The sequence below is a fragment of the Rutilus rutilus genome, assembly GCF_951802725.1.
Source record: "Rutilus rutilus genome assembly, chromosome: 3".
Lineage (NCBI taxonomy): Eukaryota > Metazoa > Chordata > Actinopteri > Cypriniformes > Leuciscidae > Rutilus > Rutilus rutilus.
This window is the reverse complement of record NC_140211.1, coordinates 19,530,819-19,555,772: the sequence shown is the minus strand read 5'-3', so window position 1 is coordinate 19,555,772 and position 24,954 is coordinate 19,530,819. Positions and strand designations below refer to the sequence as shown.

General features: G+C 35.3%; 1 protein-coding gene across 2 annotated transcripts in view; it reads left to right on the top strand.

The window, feature by feature from the left end:
• The window catches only part of pde3b (phosphodiesterase 3B), a 59,510-nt gene that overhangs the window by 20,051 nt on the left and 14,505 nt on the right, over positions 1-24,954 (top strand). For both annotated transcript variants that reach the window (XM_084404573.1, XM_084404572.1), the window contains exon 2: positions 23,908-23,958. In XM_084404573.1, the coding sequence (XP_084260699.1) occupies positions 23,908-23,958 (51 nt within the window). The remainder of the gene's footprint in view (positions 1-23,907; positions 23,959-24,954) is intronic.

Below are 24,954 nucleotides of genomic sequence, written 5' to 3'. Positions count from 1 at the left end.
TTGTCAATAAATAGCATACAAAATAACTAAATTAAATTATGCCAGATTAAATTTAAATACTTACATATCCTAAATTCTGTCCAAAAATGCTGAGATCCATAGAGAGAGAGACTGAAATCGACGATTTTAGCCCATTTCAGCTTGTCTGCAGGGAAGGGGTTCCTGTTTGAGACAAATACACAGTAAGACACATGCAAGAAATCACTGAGTGATGATCGTTCTCCTTCCTTCAGTAGTTAACCCACCTGTGCGCTGAATTAGGGCCTTCCTGGTCAGGTGCAACTGCAATGGTAGAGTCTCCTGCCTAATAAAATATCAAAATAATGCAAAAATATAAACTTAAGTTGTTTATAATGCTATATTTGGTGTGAATGAATTAGTGAGAGTTTTACTGCAATGCTTATCTGGATACATTTAATCTGGTGAGACTGAACATGGTCCATCTTCTGATTCGGTTCATTTGCTGTGTAATAAATATAAAGTTAGACATGATGCAGGTCACTTATTTGATATAAACTTAGCCAATTTTATAGAGATTTTATAAGATATTGTAAGCTACCTATGTCTGCACCAGTGGCTTCAAAGCACTTTTCACATATTGTTAATCATTTCAGCAAACTTATCTCAAAATCTATCACAAATGGCCTACCTCCGGAATCTTGCTAGAAGTCACTAGCGCGAATTGCCGCTTTGTTGCAGTTGCCTTTAAACACATATAAAAATGGAAGTAAATATAAAATTTCATTAAAAAACTATAATATGTTATAGTTTGCAAACTAATGCTAAAACTATAAAGGTTCTCATCAGTAGGCCAAAATTATCTACAACCAAAACAGAATTTCACATTAGTTAATTTATTGTTAATGTAAACTAAGCGTTGCTCGCATATTTTAACTCGACAATTCAATAATCTAACAAAGTCTGTCAAATGAAACGTTAGCGCAGTTTACCGTGGTTCGTTACCGCCATGTTGACGAGTAAGTTAGGCTAACGTTTTAACATAGGTTAAACTGGGCAAAATCCTGTCAACACACACAGAATGTTTTTTTACCTTGCTTGCTGGTCTCTCTCTCTCGGTGAAGTGAATTCCGTCTCTACCCCGGGCCACACACGAACGGCTCGATCCAGCAAAAGACAGTCAGAACCCAGTGATATTACACTGGATGCTCCGGTGCGACACGACAAATCCCAGACAGTGTATAGTAGTGATGCGCCGTTATATTTCTGACGTACGGTACTCCGAGTCCAAGCGCTTGCGCTATTTCTGACAAGGGACAAACAGGTTTGCATTTTGTATTAATGGTCCGGTCGCTTCAATGTGTCTAGACAGCCTCTGGCTATTATAGCGTTGTTGACACGTGGTGTAAGGCAAAAATTAGGAAATAAAAAGCACGATGGAATGGTGCCAGCCAGAGAGGCCGTTACGTCAAATACAGTAGTATACAGCAAATTTAAAAAATACAGTAGGTCTCTGTATGTGGTGTTAGACGTCACAGAAAATTCCCGTGATGCAATGGGAATCACAGTTATTTACTGTAAAGAGAAATAGCAGTATAATACTGGGGGATTTAAAGTAAATAACTGTAGAAATAACAGAAAAGTCTAACAGTGTAGCAGGAATCTAGGTATCAGTAAGAGAGTAGAGTTAATGTTTTTAAATTTAATGGTTGCAGACGTAAAGTCAACTTGCTCTCGTCTCGAGTGTTCACGGACCGGTGCTTTGACCAATCCAATATGGCGGACTGCTTCCGTATAGCGGCCCATAGAAACAGCCACTAATGAGGGAACTTGCACTGACATATCTTAAAATATGTCAATGCCATTGTTTTGTCTCAAGATGCAACAGTAATGTTTTTTTATAAAAGCTGCTTAAATGTCCTAATTGAACTAAGGCCTAATCCTGTCTTAAACTAAGCCCAGTTTGTGAAACCAGGCCTATGAGTGCTATAGCCTGCTAAGTAGCTAGCTAGCTAGCTAACTATCTATATGAGGAGGTATCTATATGAGAGTAGAGTTAATGTTTTTAAATTAAATAGTTTTAATCAATGCAGTTAAGTTTCAGCAACATAAAATAATTGAGCGGAGTTTAATTGTATTTTAGGAAATATTCTTTTAGTGAACTCCCCTGAAATAAGTTTACAGTACTCTTACCTATTCGTTTCACAACTTAAATGAATTAAGGCACTTGGTTTCCTCAATTGAAATTAGTTATTATACCTTGATATACCTAGTTTATTATACCTAGTTATAATAGTTAATAGGTCAAATGTATAAATTGCATCCTGATTTTTTTCCAAGTAATCACTAATTACTTTCAATCAGAATCCATGTTTTTTTTTCTCTGTCAAATATTTGCTTTTGATTCGTTTCTGGAAACATTTAGAAGCTGAAACACTGCTATCCTTGCCCGGAGAGTCAACCTAGTCAATTAGTAATCCTGAGGAGATTTCTCTTAAGAAATGTCCTCTGGCAACCACATTCCAAAGATGTGACTTTGGCCAACCAAAGTATTTTTCCCTTTATCAACTCATTCAGCTTGTTTAACGGCCATTACAACTTTGGGAAACTAATTCATGAAGATACCTGATGCAGTTGTTTTCCTCAATCTTTTTTGTTGTTGCATTTTTCTTTTAAAATGTATAACATTTAGAAGGTTTTCTCCCTTTTGTTGCTCCTCCTTTAATTGTTTTCATTGCTTTTTTTTAAAATAACTGAACAAACTAGCGTCAGGCCTTTAGGCTTTGTGATTTCTCTGAAATTTCTCAGACACCGTGTTCTACCGAGCTCTGATGATGGTGGTTTGCGCGTGAGGGTGCTCTCGTTTGGGTTCATGGGGTTTATATCTGGTATTTGAACACTGAGTCACCACAGTGACGTGAAAAATAATGCTCACACTAGATGACATGAGACACACATCTCTAGATTTTGTTTGGGATTTTGTCTACTACTTTAGTGTTTGGGATTAGTCTAGAGTGTTTGGGATTTTGTCTACTACTTTCTTAAGAAATTTGGATCTTTATGTTAACTTTGCTGTTTGGTAATCATAACTGCTAAAAACATGCATAAATAGAAATTGATATTTATTATATAATTGTATGTTGTTGTTTTTTCTATACATGAGCCAATTAGGATCCAGGAGGAACCTGGCAGTGCTTTTTTTTTTTAAGTGAGCGTTAAATTGTTTGAGGTTCTGAATCATTGAGGATTGAGGGAGCAACCCAAGCTGAAGGCAAGTAGAGCTGCAAGATTAATCGTTAATAGATCACAATCTCGATTCAAACACCCACGTGATCTTATTCCTAAATGACAGCGGATTTCTAATAAACCTTTGAGAAATACGATCACAGTGAACATTCAAATCTGTGTTGACGCTGCCGCTGACCCACAGAGATCAATTTTATGTATAGGTATGAAACAGCTTCACAAACAGTCATTTCAACCACAGTATCACTATTTCTGTGTTACAGTAATTCTAATTATCACAGAAGTACTGGAATAAAAGTTTTTACTTCGGATATAAACACTAATATATGGTAGCAATAGAGTAAATCACAAATGTATTTGTCATTGAATCATTCATTCATAAGATTTGTTCAAAACACTAGTCTTTTTGAGTGAGTCATTGAATCATTCATTCAAACAGATTTCTAAAAACAATTAATTCAAATTAAATATTTTTTAGATAGACTGCAGCAATTAACATTTTACTCAGAACCTAGTTGTTTGTTCAGATTCGTGGGAGAATCGTGATCTCTATAATGTGATTCTAAATGTATCCAGAATTGTGCAGCTCTATAAGGCGGGGAAATAACACTAGTCTGTATTTGTATTTTGTAAAATTGTTTCTTGGTGACAACATTGTGGCCTTACAACTGTGATGATCTGGCTGTGCATTGTGGGTCAATGACAAATAAGAATGTCTGAGATAATGATAGGAAAAATCAAGTTAGTAATCCAATATTTTATACTGTTTTACAGTTTTTAATAATAAGTGGTGAAAATATTCAAATATATTGTCTAATATGTGGGGTGGTGTGGCGCAATGGATAAGACACATGCCTTTGGTGTGAGAGACCCGGGTTCGAATCCACTGTGAGACACCAATGTGTCCCTGAGCAAGACACTTAACCCCTAGTTGCTCCAGAGGCGTGCGACCTCTGACATATATAGCAATTGTAAGTCGCTTTGGATAAAAGCGTCAGCTAAATGAATAAATGTAAATGTAAATGTAATATACACTACTGTTAATTTATTTTAATGATTTGAAAAGTGTCTTATGCTCACATAGGCTGTATTTGTTTGATCAAAAAATATAGTAAAAACAGTATATAATATAATAATATATAATAATATAAAGATAATTTAATCCTGTGATGGCATCATTACTCCAGTCTTTAGTGTCACGTGATCCTTCATAAATCATGCTAATATTTTGATCCGGTGCTCAAGATACATTTCTTCTTCTTCTTCTTCTTCTCATCATTATTATTATTATTATTATTATTATCATCATTATTATTATTATTATCAGTCTTGAAAACAGTTTTCAAAACAGTGCTCAGTCTTTTGTTGTTGTTGTGGAAACCATGATAATTTTTTCAAGATTCTTTGATGAAAAGAAAGTTCAATAGAACAGCATTTATTTAAAATATCTTTATCAGTGGTCATTTGTGATCAATTTAATACACCCTAGCTGACTAAATGTATTCATTTCTGCGCCCAAACTTTAGTGAAATTTTGTCATGATAACAGAAATGGCTTTTGCATGTCGTTATACCATTCTGACTTTGATTTACTTTTTATTACTTTTTTTGTAACAAGTAATACCATTATAAGACAAACCTTTTGACATCTTTCAAAGAGCTCTGTGTCTTTTGGCCTTTGAGTAAAGCTGATCAACTGATGTTGGACATCAGAGGGTGGAAGAGGTCTTTAGTATGATGGCAGTAATTCAGATTTTTCCAGGCCTTGTTTCTCACATACGCACTGACATACACAGTGTTCCTTCCTACACATACGTACACTCTCCTGTCATGATTTGGACTCTTGATCCAGAATACACTCCTATCACAAAGGACCATTTTATGTTTCTCATAAAACAAATCATTACACTCACATTGGCGACAAGAAGGCATTTTTCAGGCATTTCGCAAAGCATGCCCTGAAAAAAAAATCAGTGTCTGATATTTTATTATCCTGAAGTGTTTTGGCCAGAATACTTTGGTTTGTGTCGACTGACAGCAGACAGAGTAAACAACTTGTCAGGTGTGAGCTCATAACACTGCTGTGCCAGTGAGTTTGAGGAAGGGTAGCATGTTAGTTTGGCTTATATACTTGTCTCGTTGTACTTTCTTGGTCAGATTGTGTGTAAGACAGAGAACATGTGAGCGTGAAGTCCTGTTTGCACATGTGAGATCCCACAGTGAAACAACGGCAGGCACCACATACTACGGCGGCACACTAGATGGCTGACCTTTCCTGCCCTGATCCCCTCTCCGCTCTCAGAGCTTTTCCTTGCTGCCCGCTGCTTTTTTTTTATAACAAGGCCCCGTGTGTTCAATGCTTAACACCACCTGTCTTGCCTGTCTGCCTCACTGCTGTGTGGCTTGCGTTTTTAGATCTGCTTTGTTTCCAATCTCTATTTACTATCATTTCTTGTTGTTTATTTTGCTAAATATAACTTAATCATCACCATATATCTGATATGATCTAATAATGCCTATCACATTAATCTGACATCGCTAGCTTTATCCCTCAAGTATGCACTAATTTGCATACATTTGCAGAACAGAAATCTGAACATTTGGATAAAGCCTTAGCCTGGTTCATATTCTTGTTTCATTTGGTTGACGAATTAGAGTTTTTTTCAGAGGGGATTTTGGGTATCTCTTTATCATTAAATAAGAAAATACTGTCAATAGCCAGAAAAAAAACAAAAAAAACGTTTTTGTATGTTTTCAAGAATAAAATGTTGTACAAAATGATACCTAACTGTAAAGTTTCGTTTATGTAAGTGCTACTGAAGTTTTCTGGCTCAGTGCATGAGAACAATACTTATTTGAAAAAAATGGCCATTATTGAAATATGGGTCAATGACGTGACGCCTACATTTTCAGTCCGATTGCATTTTTTCAGGCAAAAATGGGTTTAGATGCATAAAAAGATACTGTATATTTGTGGTACCTCTCCCATGTATGTACTCACTTTAACTTTTCAAAAACCTTTACTTATTTGTTATTTTTTTTGTTATTTAAAGTGTCAAAACATCATGTGGTGCGACCGTCCGGCCATAACTTCTGTTTTGAAAACGTCTTTGAAATTACTCTGAATTTATTCAAATTTATATTCTGCACTATTTGGCATGATTTCCAAAATGTTTTGTAATCCTTTAAAAAAATTCAAAGCATTTGTATTTATATTTCCATCATAATATAACATAAATACAAACAAACTTTGTCCGATGATGTCCATTTTATGAAATATCATGTGGTGCGACCATCAAGGAACTACCGTTTTGGGACTTTTATGTTGAAAACTATTCAAACACAGGAAGTTACCTCATAAACCAATTTACCAAGGACCCATGGAAGCAGCAAGCAGGTTTGTAATTCTCTCAAATTGGAAAAAAAATAAACCTTTGTAATAGTTGGTATGTAGTTGCCAAATTTGGATGTCATGTGGTATGACCTCAAAAAAAAATTTAATATTAAAGTTATTTCTACAAATATATATTTTTATTATAAATTGTATAGTGACCTTTTTTGGGAAGCTAGCTTGTTTTGTTTAGGTGGCCAATTCTGTGCCTGTAAATTTTGACTGAATTTGAAAATATCATGTGGTGCGACCAAATATCATGTGGTGCGACCACTGCAGACTGTTTTCCATGATAGATATATGTCCTAGATTGGCAGTTTTATGCTTTTGCAATTGACGGTTTATATAAAAAAAGTACTTTACTTTAGTATCATTTGGAATAGATTTTTATGCAATTTGAGATTTTTTTAATATATATTTCAGACAGTTTATGTTTACTCTTAGTACAATTTGAGAAAAATGCAACAACAAAAAATTAGAGCATGTAATTTCAGTTTAGTAATAATGCATTTATTAGTAGTGTATTTATTATTGCCTATTTATTTATTTAAAACTATTATAATCTATTTTACCAGATGCCACTGCCAAGCGAAAAAATTCTGACCCTGCAGCAAGAGCAGAGTACCTTGATAGGAGAAGAGTGAAATATTATTACAGTTTAAAATATCTGTTTTCTATGTGAATATATAGTAAACTGTAATTTATTCTTGTGATCAAAGCTGAATTTTCAGCATTGTTAATCTAGTCTTCAGTGTCACATGATCCTTCAGAAATCATTCTAATATGTAACCCTAGACCACAAAACCGCTCAATGGGTCAATGTCACATGGGTCATTTTTTTTTTATTGAGATTTATACATCACATGAAAGCTGAATAAATAAGCTTTCTATTGATGTATGATTTGTTAAGATAGAACAATATTTGGCCGATACAACTGAAAATCTGGAATCTGAGGGTGCTATAAAATCGAAACTTTAAAGTTGTCCATTTATGTTTGTGATATTGCTATATTCACTCACAAAAATAAATGTTTAGAATTTTTTTTATAAGTATCCTAATGATTTTTGGAATAAAAGAAAAATCGATAATTTTGACCCATACAATGTATTGTTGGCTATTGCCACAAATACCCTGTGCGACTTGTGACTGGTTTTGTGATCCAGGGTCACTAATGATTTGCTGCTCAAGAAACATTTCTGATTATTATCAATGTTCATATTTTTGTGGAAACTGATAGATTTTATATGTCAGGATTATTTGATGAATAGAAAGTTCAAAAGAACACCATTTATTTGAAATAGAATCTTTCGTAACATTATAGCCTGCGCTTGAATGTGACACTGAATGTGTCCTTGATTAATAAAAGTATTAATTACTTTAAAAAAACTATTGACCCCAAATGTTACCTGTATACAATACTTTTATGGAATAATTTATATCTATAACATTATTATTTGTTAGAAAGAAATATTAAGTCAAGTTAAATTAAATGGTGCACTTGTGTTTGTGATGTGATTTTTATTAAAAAAAAAGTTTATAAAATGTTTATGTTCAGGAAAATTCTGTGAAATTTGGATAAAATCTGGTTTAAATCTATTTTTTTGTATAAAATGTATTGTTCATTGATCTCTTTAAATAGATTTTTAACTATATAAGGTCTTCGTGTCATTTGGAGCGACCACGTATCATGTGGTGCGACCAATAAAAGCTATCACTGTATTACATTTAAAATAAAATATCTTATTTCTGTGGCTGAAATATTAATCACTGATACAGTATGCTTTAGTAAATTATATTTTTAAAACATTTCTATCAGTTTTATGTGATTTACAGGAAAAATAAGTCTGTTAACTAGATTTAAGAAGGCAACTCAGAAATTATAGAACAAAAAATTAGATAATTATTTACAAAAACTCAAAAGAAATGCAAATACTTGGTGTCTAAACACTTTAATTACCAAGAACTTGTAAAAAAATGTTTAAGCTTGTTAAGGAAATTAATACATTTTAAGATAAATCACGGTCGCACCACATGACATTTTTTAAGGCTATGGACAATTCATCTAGATGTAAAAACACTAAAATCACTTAAATTAATTTTTTAATTTAGGTGTACACAACATCCTTAATGTTTGAACAATTGCAACAGGTATTATTATTTTTTGTATTTTAAAATTGGCCTGTTGAAAATCCTTATACGTCATTGACCCATATATCGTAATTTAAATCTACAAACACATATAATAAATGCAATAAAATAAACACTTAACTCTTTACCTGCCAGCGTTTACATTTTTTTATTTTGGCCCCCAAAATATTTTGTTGTATGAATATTTGAACATGCAATATATCAAAAGAAAGAACAGAGCCTCTGCTTTTAAACAAAAACCCATTTTATTCTAGCTTAATGCATTATTTTTTATTATCAACATTTGAATGTTAAAAAAAACTACATTTTGAACAAAAAGCTGAGAAAATCTTGTTTTTGTCAAAGACTACACCCAGATGGGATTCAGAACGATGATCAAAACTATGGAGTAGATCGAGTCCATCAACAGCCCTAGTGCTTGCACAGTCCTGTAGCTCGTCCTGGGTCGACATTTCATCCAGTAGCATTTTTATTATTATTTTATATGGTGTTTAATATTGATGATTGCATTATTTTACATAATGCATCTGCTTACGTATGCTATTGCTTGTTTCTGCTGCTTCTTCTCATGTCTTTTGATCTGGAGATTCAGTTCTCTTTCAGAAGATGTGTCATAGCGCCACCTATAACAGTGGTAACACAGAAAGCTGAAAATTTCCCTCTCAGTCTCAAAAAAGACTGAAATTTCCTTCTGCCCGGGAAAGAGTTAAAAGTGTATTGTAGATATTTCCTTACCACTAGTTGAAACAACATGTTATGAAAAGCCATATAGTTAAAAATCTCACAATTAACCAGTGGTGGAAAAAGCTATGTTTTTACCTGTAGTATCTTGCCTTTACATAGCTGTGTGTTTAATGGTGAACAGTGACTTGGGTTTAGTATCTTAAAGTAATTTTTATGGATGCTGTTGTTTCCTATAGAAAATAATTTCAATTAATATTTTGGTCAAAAATTTAATTAATTCACATATGCAAGTCTAACTGGGATACATGCTGTTTTCAAAGAAACCTCAGATCACCTCAGTTCTCCTAAAGGTTGGTTAAACAGTAGCCTGAACTACAGTAGGCAATATATTTCTACATGGCTTAGTACATGCCTTAAACACAAATATAAACTGTACCCTAGGACAACAAACTTACCTGCTTGCTCCCATACATCAAAAAAGTTTGACGACGCCCGTCTGTCATGACATGACAACTAGATCTCTTTCAACATAATCAACAGTGCCGTCCACACTGGAAGGCCTGTTTGTATATTTGATACACTGCACAGCTCGTCCAACTACTTTATTTTGCTTCCCAAATGAAATAATACTTGTACTTATACTTGTATAAATTGACTGCCATCCATTTTTATATATTTCTTCTCACAGTTACATCAAAGCCAGATCAATGTTTCTGATCTCTTAATTAAACTGCTAGTTTGATCTAGAAAGTTTTATTATTTGATATTTATTTATTTGTTATGCCCAATGTAATATACTTTATGTATTATGTATTAATATACTTTATGTATAATCAATTATTACAACAATTATATAATATTTATAATTATATATATATATATATTATAATTTATAATGTGTTATGTAATAAACATTTCATTATTTACTGGTTTGTTTGTTTGTTTGTATTTTCACATACCCCCCCCCCCCCCCTTTGTTTGTTTGTTTGTTTGTTTGTTTGTTTGTTGTAACTGTTCAACTGGCTGTTAGTGGAATGCACCACCTGGTTAGTGATCCACCAGGTCATGAGTTCGAGACCCCTGATTTCCAGTTCATTCGTTAGATATGATGGATATGTAAGAAAGAGTTAAGCAGGAAGAACTCGTGGTTATACGATAAGCAGTTAAGAAGCCTATGGCCCTGAGCGTCCACTTTTTTTGTAAATGATTCACTTGTCAACAGGTGATTTCTCTGGGTTCTCTAATAGATGGCAGCTCGGCGCCGTTCACAGGCTTGTTAGTGACTAGAGATCTGCAACGCTCCAGAGCGCCTGTGTTTATGTGAGAGGTCTGTCCGCACTGATTCCAAGATAAAGCCAGATGTTCCCTTACAAGGCCTCCAGCCTGGGCCTATCTGGCAGCCATGGCCATATCAGGTAGAGTCTTCCTGTTGTGCTCCGACTCTCTTTCCCCTCCGCATGAGAGGACGCCTCTCTGCCAGCGTTGTTTGTGTGTTTGGCCTTACTTGACACAAATCAGTCTGGCATGAGCCGTGCTCCACGTAGCGAAAAATTCCAGGGTCTGACGTGTTGTATCCAGTATGTTGATGTTTTGGAGACGTTATGGGGTGTAATGTTAACACTGGAGTTCTGGAGAAACTCTGAGGGATCAATTCTGCGCGAGACTGTCGTAGACACACCGTTGTGTGTGTGTGTGTGTGTGTCTTCTGTTCCATCAAGCTATAAGGAACAGTGGCCTGTGTTCGTTCAGCCTTCATTTACAAGGCAATTGCTGCATAAACGTCTGTCTGTCAGGAAACACTATTTATTGCCCTCTCCTTTCAAAGTCACTTGCATAAAATATATGACTAGCTCTTGTTGGTGACAACAGGGAAGTCAAAGGCTACTTTAGAGTCAATCTTAGATTATGCTTGGTAACATTTCTGAACACCGTTTTATTGTTCCCAGTATTGCACATTGGCTTCACATGAAAATACGCTGAAACCTTTCAACAACTAGGAGACATCAGACTAATAAAGTAATAAATAGCTTTCATCATAGTATTGAAGTCAAGACAATTCAGCTGTAGTGTAGATCAACATCCAGGCAAAGTCAAGAAAGTTTTGTTGAAGAATGTTTCAAAACTTGGTGCATTACCACAAAACAATTAGTTTTTTTGATACCATTTTTAATCCTTATTGTTTGGCCTATTATGTAAAAAAAGTTATGTATCCATTTATTTGTTTATTTTACCCATTAGTTATTTACTTACTTATTTGTTTGATTATTTTTGATTATTATTTATTTATTTCATTTCACTTATTTATTTGTTTATTTCAGGTTCACATGAAAATTTGCTGAAGCGTTCATTGACATCTAGGTGACATCAGAATTACAAAGTTTAGTCAAGACCCCATAAACATTTCAATACTTTGTGTATCTTTATTCATTTATTTATTTAAGTCCAAAATACAGAGATAATTCAGCAGTAGTGTCGATTAACGTCCAGACAACATCAGACTAACAAAGTTTAGTCAAAAAAAGAATATTTGGTTCTAATGCGTCCTTTTTAGTGTAATTATATATTTCAGTACTGAGTTATATTAATTAACAACATGTACTTTCTAGGATTAGGGTTTGGTTTAGGCTTAGTTGCATTTAAATGATTCATAATTTACTGTTATTACAGTGTACATGTAGCAAGGGCATTGAACATGTAATTGTTACCGAATATTTCAAAACTTTGTGCATCACCATATAGCAGTTTATTTTTTGATACCGTCTGCTAGAAGTAGATAAACGGTAAACTGGTTGCCTGACAAATGAAGGCTGAGCTCAAGAGGCTTATCATTGAGAGGGAGTGTTGAGGGTGTTCATGATGGGAGGGCACATAGCCAGTCCACAGTCATTTCGACCTATTTGTGCTGGGTTGAACAGCTGAGGGCATTCGAGGATGCTGGGCACAGATGAAGCTGAACCCACATGAAATACCACCTGCCTGAAACTATTAATGGGTGTGTGATTTATTGAGTGCTGTGCTTTAACTTTGGATCAAACTACCCTCTCAGAATCTAATCTCAAAAGTACACTGATGGCTTGCATTAATGTTGCCATACGGACGCAATATGCTAGCCCTAAGCTGCTAAATATATTGGGTGCAATAAACTGAAAATAAGAGATTTTATGATAAACCCCAAAATGCTAATGTTTTTTTCATTTGGCTTGGAAATATTGTATACCTCTTGATCCTGGCAGCTTATAGTTTTGAAATGAAAGGCTTTAAAAGACAATAATAAATAGAAATCCAGGGGAGGAGTCTGAATTGGTTGAAAGAGGCTGCGATCACCTTTCATGCTTTTGAGTTTTCACACTGTCCTATTAGCTGGAGTTTGAGAGAGTCAGTCAATATGTCACACACTCCTGCTAGAACTCTATGTGCTCGCTCTGGAACAAGACTAGATTGGATAAGCTTTCAAAACTGACTTTAACAAACTGCTTCAACTTTTTGTGATGGTTATTTGTTTATTCAGGGATCAATAAGGATGGCCCAGTGACTTATTGACCAGTTGATGGAATTGGGTTGTCATGTAGGCCTACGTTTTAGTTTTTTGCCTTTCAAACATTTTTGTGGTTTTTAAAGCGTTTGGAATATGGTTGTCGAATCTTGGTGATTTAAACATCACCAATCAAATTTTTTCACTTGTGATTGTATTTGAGCCTGTTATAACTGGCTGAAAATGATAAACAAATCAATATTTCTAGCCAAAGTGTGTTTTATATGGATTCTGAATGCATTTGTATCCTTTATTTATGTATATTTCAATACATTTTAAGCACAAACTGTGTACACTACCCTTCAAAAGTTTGAGGTCAGTAAGTTCTCTCTTTTTTCAATAAAGAAATGAATACTTCAGCAAGGATGCATTAATTTGATCAAAGTGACAGTTAAGTAACTATTCATTGTGTTATAGTTTGTGTTAGCTAATCAATGCTTTTATTTAGAATTTTCTCTTCATCAAGTAATCCTGAAAAAAAAAAATATATCACAGTTTCAACAGAAATGTTTAGGAGTGTAAAGAAATGTTTCTTGAGCACCAAATCAGCATTTTAGAAGGATTTCCGAAGGATCAAGTGACACTGAAGACTGGAGTAAGGATGCTGAAAATTCAGCTTTGCCATCTCAGGAATAAATTACATTTTGACATTACTACTGATTTACTGTATTTTTGATCAAATAAATGCAGCCTTAGTGAGCTTAGTGAAAGAGACTTATTTCAAAAACATTAAAATGTATAACCAACCCCAAACATTTGAACTAAACCGTGCACATATCATGGTATTGATGTCAAACATACAGAGATAATTCTGCATTTGTGTCAGTTTCTTCTGCTAATTATAAACATAGATCATAACTTGTTTGTGCGGTTTGTTTTGAGCTCATGTCCTCATTCTTTCTAAATGCGTCGATATGAGGTTCTGGTTTCTTTTTTACTTGTATTATGTCTACTTCTTTTTTCTTTTTTCTTTTTTTTTTGATGAGTATAAAGTTGAACAAAGCCATATAGCAATGGGCCATTAAGTCCTGAAGCATACCATTGTGGGAAAAAGTTCATAATTGACGTAATATTGTTGACCTTCTTCAGCTTGTGGCATTTTTGTTGTTCCTGCAAAAACGTGTTTGCTATTATGCAAGCTCCTCTCGGTCTGGCATGCGGCCAAGAGCCAAAACCTGAAGAATGAGTGAAGAGACAGAGACTTTAGCAGAGATTAATCTCACGTGTGTTCAGAGTTTTTCAGCTTTCAAGATTTTAGACTTTTTTTCTTTTTTTTTAGTCTTCATGGTGCAATTGAAGTCAGAAACACTGCTTTCACTCTTTTAAATGTAATAATTTTCATTTATACACTTCTGACAGTCGTTCAAAAAGAATTTATGCTTTGGTGTAAACTTTATTTCACAATTTACTTTAATTTGTCCGTTTTCTTCAGGCTAATTATTAAAATTTGATCAGTTTAGTCAGTTTTATTTGCTGCAACATGTCTTATTAGAAGCACAGGTCAAATTGAAAACAAGAAGTCCCAATATTGATGACTCTGTGTGCTGGACTTTGGAAGAGCTCTGAAATATCCAATCTAGGAGCCAGATTTGATGGAGGGAGTGTGACTTGAAAGAGAGGAAACTGGCTGCAAGATCACACCATCAGCAGGTTCAGAGCCCGGTCTTCCCAGTGACATGCAACTTTTGACACAGATTTTCTGGCCAACCAGCTTGGGTTTCATTGTCCTGGTGCCACACTTACATGAGCTTAATACACAAGTCAAGGCCAACTTCCCTCCTCCAGGGCTCAGCCCTGGAGTCCACTCCTTTGTTTTTATGATAGTTTTCTTGGGATGGAGTTGCTGTGACACTGAAGAGCACGGTGAACCAAACTGGCTGGGGCTCAGCAGACTTGCGTCATCAGCATCTGTTTGTGTTGGAGGCAGGTGACCCCAGAGAGATGAGCTGTAATTCAGAGAATCACAGCAGCCGGGACGGCCCGTTTGCATGGCCCTGCATGCTTCATTTGTTTGAATATTTGATCAGATTGACGCATAAACACTACAGTCACAAACTATTGCTTTCTTTCCCTCGTCACACTCCCAGATACTGTATTTGCTGCTTTTTGAATCAAGCTTCAGACAGCAGGATTTTCATTTCAGCCCTGACAAAAAGAGCAGTCACTCTGGAGCTCTTTGCTCTTCGCTGTGCCAGCCAGCTTTGTGCAGAGGCAGGGCGAAAGAGAGGGCAGCCAAGCCCTAGGGCTGCCCTGATGACCCCGCAAAGCAACCCCACCTGTTCACAGCACCCGCTCTGGTGTGACTAGAATCTGGTTGGTTGGCTAGGGGGGAATGACAGCAACTTCTGTGGCTGCTGGCCTGCGATTAGCATTTGGCTGTTACGTAGGAGCTTTGCTTGTATGATCTCGCCCCAGCTCTGCTGATATCATACGAAAATGCGTATGTGTGTATGTATGTAATACTCAGCAAGGACACATTAATTTGATCAAAAGTGACAGTAAAGACTTTTACATTGTTGCAACCTATTTATGTTTCAAATAAATGCTGTTATTTTAAACTTTTCTATTAAACTGTCACAGAGGGTCGTGGTGTCATCAGTATTGGGACTCCTAGCAAACTCGACCTAATGCTTCTAATTAGACGTGTCGTCCCCTTGGAATTATAAGGTTCTATCTGCGTTCTGAGCAGTTTTGAGATATTGAGCTTTAAAGTTTTTGCATTCCATTCGACTGTGTAGAAAGAACCTTTTTATTTTCTAAATAAAAAGTTCCAAATGTACACAACTTAAAAAAACAACATCACATAATGTAAAGAAGTGGTCACAGAATAAGAATAACAAAATTTTGACAAAATTGTCAGATAGAACCTTCCAATTCCAAGGGGACGATGTTACAGCAAATAAAACTAACTAAACTGATCAAATTAGCCTGAAGAAAACTGACAAATTAAAGTAAGTGATACATAATATTAAGCAGCATATGAACTGTTTTCAACATTGATAATAATAAATGTTTCTTGAGCATGGATCATGTGACACTGAAGACTGGAGTAATGATGCTGAAAATTCAGCTTTACCATCACAGGAATAAATTACATTTTAAGATATATTGAAAACAGATATTTTAAATTGTAGTATTACTGTTTTTATACATAATAAAATACATTCAGCTTTGGTAAGCATAAGAGGCTTTCAAATACCAAAAAATAAAAATTCAACAATTTATGTCAAAAGGCAAGATATTCCTTTTTGAAAAACAGTCCTTTCCTTTCAAACTTAAAGTTTTACTGATTTTGAAAATATGTAGTTTTGCACATCCCTAGACAGGACAGGATTCCCTTCCTCCTAGTCTAGCGAATCAGATACCCTGGCTGACCACCGAATAACCCCACCTCCAAGGCCCCCCCTACGGTAATTCCAAAACAAATGGCGATGGCTAAACCAGATGCTAGCGAGCTTAGACTGAGACTAAGACAACACACACAATGACCTGGAACTTGTCTTAGAGCTTAACTGCGTTCCAGACCTTAATCAGATTAGTTCTTGTGAGGTTTAGATTTGTGCAAAATATGACAATGAACCAAGTGAAGACCATTGTCTTTACTGTGGAGAGAAAAGCCATCAAAATAATCATCCCATGACGACATTGTTGGGAAATGCTTTCAAACCCTCCATTTGGAACGACACTCCATTATCACACCATAACCACTTTTAATAATTTATAAAACTGCAACTGATGCATCAACCCATTTACAGCATCTTTGTATTAGAGCGTCTTATAATGACTTGCATCATTTCCTGGAAGACTGTAATCAAGCAATCACCATCATATCTTTTCGGCCAAGTGGAACGTTGGAAGCTTGAAACCGGTTTGGTCTGTATCTGTAACTACACTCAGTAGTTTGGAGAGAAGTGATGCTCCTATGTGAAAAGCACAGGACGGCGGGTATCTCTTCATTCCCCTCCGCAAAGGGAATGTTCCACAGGCCTGCCAGCTCCTCCTGACAACATAACCCTCTTCCCAGTCTCTCTCCTGTCCGTCAGAGTCCTGACACCAGCGACTGAGAGCCAGACATAATCACTGCTCAGCATGAAGTCACTGACTGCTTTCCAGAAGACGCATAACTCTGTAATGACCAGGACTGTGAGCCATTAAGGATGGGTTGTACCCAAGTTCAAGGACCAAATTGATTTGGGAGATACTGGGATAAATATCTGTCAGATAATTGTTTGGCACAAAAAATGTTTCAGGTTGCCATATATTTCATTGATTAACATAGTTTGAAATACTTTTTTACTTCTACTTTTCTTTTCTTTTTTTTATGGAGAAGTGCTCTTGCTTTTGTGGTGTTTCCTAAATTAAAAAATGATTAAAGTCGATTCTGCAATATGTGATTTCATGCAGAAACATTGCACCGTTTTCCCAGAAAACATGAATGTGCAATTCAGATCAATGCGGCCGAAAAGTCGTAATGTTCAGTGTGAAATGTGATCGTCTCTAGGGGTCAGATGAGACTTGAGAAAGGGCCATTGACCTTGTCTTTGTGAGACTGGCTGGAGTTGACTGCAGAGTAGCCAAGACTTTCCCACACTCACAGCTGCTGCTGATGAGCTGAGCCGTGAGGGGCGTTAGCCTGCACTGACGTCAGCTCCCTGACACCCACTGGGACACATTCATCTCTGCTACACACACACTCTTGCTACCATCCATGATCGGGCTCTCCTAAAGCACCACGTTTATCTCATCATTGTAAACATAAGGATCTCATCATGGTGTACATGGTGTTTTTGCTGGCATAAGTTTTAAATATTAGTCTTGGTATTTTTATTGCTCCTTTTCGAAGGGTTTTGCGAACCCTTAATTGTTTACTCAGTACCCCCTGGGATTTTAAGATCAAGATCATGTATTTTGATAGGCTGTATTTAATGAATAAAAAAAATACAGTACAAACAGTTATATTGCGAAATATTATTACAATTTAAAATAACTCATTTCTATTTTAATATATTTCAAATGGAATTTATTCCTGTGGTGGCAAAGCTGAATTTTCAGCATCATTGCTCCAGTCTCCAGTGTCACATGATCCTTAATGCTTAATGGTTTTGTGAATGACGCTACATTTATTTTTAGATTAATTTTAGATTATTTTGATTAATAGAATGTTCAAAAGAACAACATTTATTTGAAATATGTGTACTGTCTTTACTGACTTTACTGTCACTTTTGATCAATTTAATGCATCCTTCCTTGCTGAATCAAAGTATTAACATTATTATTATTATTATTATATACTATTGTTTCTTGTTAATTCATGTTTGGTCATAATACATCAACTAATACACCTTGATACAACTTAAAATATTTAAAGGGATACTCCACTTTTTTTGGAAATAGGCTCATTTTACAACTCCCCCAGAGTTAAACAGTTGAGTTTTACCGTTTTCGAATCCATTCAGCCGATCTCCGGGTCTGGCGGAACCACTTTTAGCATAGCTTAGCATAGATAATTGAATCGGACATGACCATTAGCATCTCTCTCAAAAAAATTACCAAAGAGTTTCGATATTTTTCCTATTTAAAACTTGACTCTTCTGTAGTTACATCGTGTACTAAGACCTAAGACTAAGTCAAGTTTTAAATAGGAAAAATATCGAAACTCTTTGGTCATTTTTTTGAGAGAGATGCTAATGGTCATGTCCGATTCAATAATCTATGCTAAGCTATGCTAAAAGTGGTACCGCCAGACCCGGAGATCGGCTGAATGGATTCGAAAACGGTAAAACTCAACTGTTTAACTCTGGGGGAGTTGTAAAATGAGCCTATTTCCAAAAAAAGTGGAGTATCCCTTTAACAATGTATTTGTGTGTAAACATTACCTTTAAGATGAATAAATACTGTAGAAATATCATATACTGTCTATAATTGCTCTATTGCATTACATATTATTAACGTATAGAAGCTTATTGTAATGTGTTACCGAAAAGAGCTTTCAAAACCAGCTTCCAGTAACTACATGCTTGTCATTTCTTGTGTTGTATATCAGGCCATTGCTTCATTGTCCTTGATCGCAGATCATACAGTATTTGCCTATGAAAAAAACTTCACCCAACTGTTTGCTGTATTTTAATCAATTAAAACAGGTTTCTCATTTTCATAAAATCATGACGTACTGACTGGTGTTTTCCCGCTCTGTCTCTATACCCGTGTCTCTGCATGTAAGGTGATACGTGTTCATCAGTGGTTGGTTTGTTGTTCTGCTTCACTGGCTGGTCGGTTGTGTGTTGATGAAGCTCTTGACTGGCCCTGTTGCTTTTATGATGCTGTTTGTGTTTGGCCAGCCCTGGTTGGCCTCTTGCTTTCGGATGGTGCGTGCAGTTATTTAGCCACTCAACTGAGATTCTCTCAAACACAAACATACAGTGCTCTTACTCTCTGTCTCACACCTCATCACTTTGATACTCTCATAATGACAATGTAGTAGTGCAAATCCTTTTTCTTTTTTCTTCATTTTTGTTGACTGCTCTTTTTTCTTTCTTTTTTTCTCGTTGTCAGCACAGATCCCACATCATTTGTGTTAGCTTTGGGTTTACGTAAAAAGTATGATCACTTTGACCTTATGTAGGTGAATGTCTGCAGACTAGAGTCTATTTCGAGTGAACTACTTCAGTGTTGTAATGCAAATACTATATGACACATATTTCCCACAATGCACCTGCGGGTTATCTGTTAAAAAAAAAAAACAGCATCTCTCTTTTTGCCTGCAGGGTCTGATTAATTGAGTCTATTTGTACACGTACATGCTGTCAGTGATGTGGTGATGATTTTTTTTTTTGGCTAAATCGGTTCAGTTATAAATGTGTTAAATGCAATTCATGCTGACAGTGACTTAAATAGACCTCTGATAAGATGAACATGTTTTCATAAAAAATTCTATTTTGCTTGTTAAACTATATTGGGTGTAATCATTGTAAGATTCTAAAGAATAACAAAACTTTAATTAAAAGAAAAAAAAAATACACTACCATTCAAAGGTTTGGGGGCAGCATTTTTTTTTTAAAGACATGAAATAGTTTTATTCTGCAAGGCTGCATTAAATTGATCAAACGTGACAGCAAAGACTATTTACATTTTTTACAAAACAATTCTATTTTAAATTGGCTGTTCTATTGAATTTTAAATTCTTCAAAAAATCCTGGATTTTTTTTATTTATTACAGGTTCCTCAAAAACAGTGTCGTTTTTTAACAGTGGTAATTATTATAAATGTTTCTTGAGCACCAAATCAGCATACAGTATTAGAATGATTTCTAAAGGATCATGTGACACTGAAGAATGGTGTAATAATGTTGAAAATTCAGCTTTGCCATCACACGAATAAATTGCATTGTAAAATATATTAAAATAAAATGTTAATTTATATTGTAATAATATTTAACAATATTACTAGTTTTACTGGATTTTATCTAATAAATGAAAACTTTGAGCACAAGAGACTTCTTTGAAAAACACTTAATTTAATTTGACTTTAGATCTTTATTAAGGCTAGGTCAAGTTGTCAAATGGTGTAACCCTAATATGACTCAACAATATTCATAAATTATATTTGTAAAAAAAAAAAATACTTTTTGGAATATTTTGGAAAACTTTTTTCTTTTAAATGGTGGTTGAGATTGTACACTAACATGTAGTGAAGGTAAGACAATATTCTTTTACTTTTTACAGGTGTTTACACCAGTTGCATTTCAAGTGTGCCTCATGTAATCACTTGTGATCAGATTTCAAGGGGATTTCATGACTACATACATCACTGACTACGTCAGAGTGTAGAAGGAAAATGTGCATGGTGTGTTCCTCTCAAATGTACATGCATTTTAATAAAAAAAAAAAAACATGTTTTAAGTGGAATACAGGAGTATCTGTATTAAGTGAACCTTAGCTGTGCTTCATTTGATATGTGTCGCGTCAACATCCGTCTTTAGTCTCATGAAGTTATGTGTGTGTGTGTGTGTCTGTGTGTGCGTGTGCACTTTTCAAAATGTTCTTTTCTTTTAAAGCTGCATGCACCTGGTGAAAAACAAAACAAAAACTTGTTTTGCTGTCTTTGATTGACAGGTATGTAGGCAGTCACAACACTATTCAAAGGTTTGGGTTCTGTAAGATTTTGGAATGTTTTTGAAGAAGTCTCTTATGTTCACCACGGCTGCATTTATTTGATCACAAATACCGTTGAAAGAAAATTGTGAAATATTATTACAATTTAATGCAACTGTTTTATTTTTTAATTTGAATATATTTTATGTAATTTATTCCTGTGATGGCAAAGCTGAATTTTAGCATCATTACTCCAGTCTTCAGTGTCACATGATCCTTCAGAAATCATTCTGATATGCTGAAACATTTATTATTATTTATAATGAATATTGAAAATGGTTATGCTGCTTAATATTTTTGTGGAAAACATAATACTGATGTCTTTAAAAAGAAAGTAGAAAAGTAGGTTATAAAAGTAATTGATTCCTTTTTCAAGATATCTTAATGACCTCAAACTTTTGAACAGTAATATATCAGGACGAATTAGTTGAAAGTGCATGTATTTGTAATGTAATCACAAATGTACGAATGTGGTTTGAGTGATTGCCTCACAAAATGTTTTGAACCTGAGTTTAGTGCTGTTCACTTCACGAAAACAGATCTTAATAGTTAATACCAGGCGCACCGGGATCCAAATTTTGTAACAAATTCAAGGAAACAGGGTTATGAAACCAACCCCACCTTTATTGTTCTGGTAATCTCTGTTACGTCTGTGAAGTTTACTAGCTCAACAGACCGTAAAGAACAAAAGTAGAGAGATTTGATAAGTAACTCTGTGACATTGTGGGGCGTTCAGAGGGTTTGAGCCTATGTTTGTGTAGATAACAAGCTCTATGCCACATGGTTGATTTGATGGAAACGTATCTGACCAGTGGCCATTTGTGACCCTCAAAACTCCTTAGCCTTTTCTGACACATCTCTCCTCCATCTATCTCCCGCCATCATGGTTGCCATGACGTTTGTGCTATTGTTTGCTGGCCTCTGTCAGGTTGCCATGGCAGTGCTTATTTGCCATACTAAATGTCTGATGGTGTTAAGCCGATGCTGACAGCTAACAGTGATCATCTCTGTATGATCAGTGAAACATCTGAGTTGAGAGCAAAAGGCCATGCACTGTGTTGACATCATAAGCAAATCCAGATCCAGGGATGGAATTGAGTCATTTAAACTCAAACGAGTCTTCATCTGTGTCTTGATGTGTATTAATTTGTTGTTGTGTTTTTATTTGTTAATGTATTGACTCAGTTTGCAGTCTCACAGGTGAGTGTTTCCATCAATTCCATCTGTTGCCCTCTGAGCCTCGTGCGTGTCGGATAAGTAAAAGTCTGTGGTCGTGTCTTTTGGACAGCTTTGAGTGCTGGTTTTAAAGATCAGAGCTGCTGGAAGTGACACATGACACGGCCAGCGCAGGTGCAAGCACTTCTGCTTCTCTGAGCCTCTTCTCTCACATGTCACCAGTACTCCCCCATGTGGTCAAACGCTGCTCTGCCATTCAGTTACCGTGACTTTCCGAGTTTAACATGGCGACCGCTCACACATGAGCCGTTGTTGGCCGAGAACTCTCTCGAACTCTGCTTGACTGATTATTTTAAGACTGTGTGACACGCCGCTGTTTTCATAATGAGGCTGAACTCTTGTTCATTTGTGCTTGCTTGGTTGTTAAAATATTTTTTGCCAACGTAGCCTACCCTGAAAAGTTTTCCATATCCCCGAAAGAAAGGACTTTATCTCTCTTTATTGTTGTAAACGGAAGTAAACCAGACTCCTTGGTGCAGAAAATGTAAAAATAAATGGGTTATAAATCCCTTAATCTTAAACAACATTTTTCTAATTCTTGTAAAAGTATTATACATAAAGTCTTTCAATTAAAACGAGGCCATACAACTGCATGGAATATGTCCTTTTGAAAATTAATTTGTCACTCTGCAGCACTGCAAAAAATGCTATACGGTGATTTTCAAAAACGTATTTAAAACATATTAGTGATTAGTACCTAAAATATACATTCTCTTATACATTCCTAGAATGTGAGTCCATTTTAACCAAAATATTGATATTGGAAAAATAAATGAATTCTTTCTTTTTTGTAACCTAGCCTAAAATGTCTCATATTTCATAAATTATATAAAAAAGTTATATTTAGCTGAATGCAGTGCATAATGAAATCACATTTTATCAAATGTCTATTTAGTGTGTGAAGTGTGTGTTTTGTTTTGCCTTGTATTGTTGCTTCTAAAAAGATTGTGACTTGTTGTGCAAGTTTGCTTTGAAGTTTGGGCCTCTATATTCAGTGTGTAATGGATTAGTGCAATGGATTCACTTTCAAAGAATGAGGTTTTTTTTTTTTTTACAGTGTAACTGTAAAAGTGGGTTTGCTACTTCATGATAGCAGAAAACAGGCAGAGTCTGTGACCTATCTCAGTGATAGTGTTGTGGGACTTGGCTTCTGTTGGGTGACTTTCCTCTGAGCCTGTGAGACAGATAACGTTGAAATGCAGTCAAATGACGTAGTTTGGCTAGATAAGATCTGTGAGCGCTATTGTTGACGTCTCATTGTGGTAAAAGTGGTTTTCTTTTCTTTTTTTTTCTTTGCAAGCGCCAGAAAGGTTTTCGTTTAGCAGCTTTCTGCTCACAAAAAAACGTTGCTCAGGTGTTGACAATTTTCACTCCCACATCAAACTGTTGTACAAACCAATACTTAGAAAAGTGTTTATTTTTTTAAATGCTTATAGGAACGTCAGCAACATAAAAATAACTCATTTAACTGCTTCTTTGTCTTAACTTTCCATAGGTTTTGTGCAGGGTGGCAGTTGTGAAAGAAATGTGCTTTAAAGAGCCTTTGTTTTTTGTCCTTTTAGATGATCCTGTGGGACTGGGACCTGAAACAATGGTACAAGCCGCAATATCAGGTCAGTACTGCTCATGTTTAGCTTTTAACTAATCTGTGTATTTCAACGCACACACACACACACACATATATATATATATATATATATAGTATTTTATCATTTTATTTGTATATTACATTATTAAATTTATATTTATTTGTGTGCAAGATTTATTTTATGCTTTTTTTATACAGCAGGATAATTATTATAATTGAAACTAAACCCATAAAATTACTTATAAAATATAAAAAACTATATTTTATTTCAGCTAGATGATTTTCATTCAGATTAACTTGATGAACTGAAAAAAAAAAGAGTACTAAAATAAAAACTATATAGACACACTTAAAAAAACCTAACACTTAAAATGTAAAAATGACAAACACGCAACAAAATTACTAAAACTAATTAAAGAGTGAAAACAGAAAATCTAATTCAAAATATGAATTAAAACTAATATAGTATCTCATCAAGGATACTATACTACAGTAGCACTGATGTAAAGTCAGGAATAAGAGTGTAATCTGTGTAGTCAGTCACATACAGACCAGCGTCTCCTCTCACTCTCTTTCCGTCTGAAAGACTCTTATATCGTCCATCTGAGGACCGTTTTTAGCCTGTTAGCATGCTGAGGCCTGTAGCCCCTCCATCTGCCCGCTGCTCATTACTGCGGCTGACCTGCGAGTGGATAACCCTCATTCTGGCTCACATAAAGCTTGCCAAATGACGTCAAAGCCTGGAGGAAGTGCTCGCTGTGCACTTTTACCACACATGTGAGCACGCACACACGCGCAGGTCGCAGCAGTGCTTCCACTCTACTTTATTACTTTCATCAGAACAACCCCCTTCAAAAAAATTATGTAGGTTTGAATTAAATACAATCAATAAAATGAGCTCAGCATGTACGCACAAGGCCGAAGATGGATTAAAACTAGCTGAGTTTATAGATACACCCGGAGTTCTTCCTGCAATATCATTATGAACGGTTCCTTTTTTCCGCTGAGTGGATATCATCAA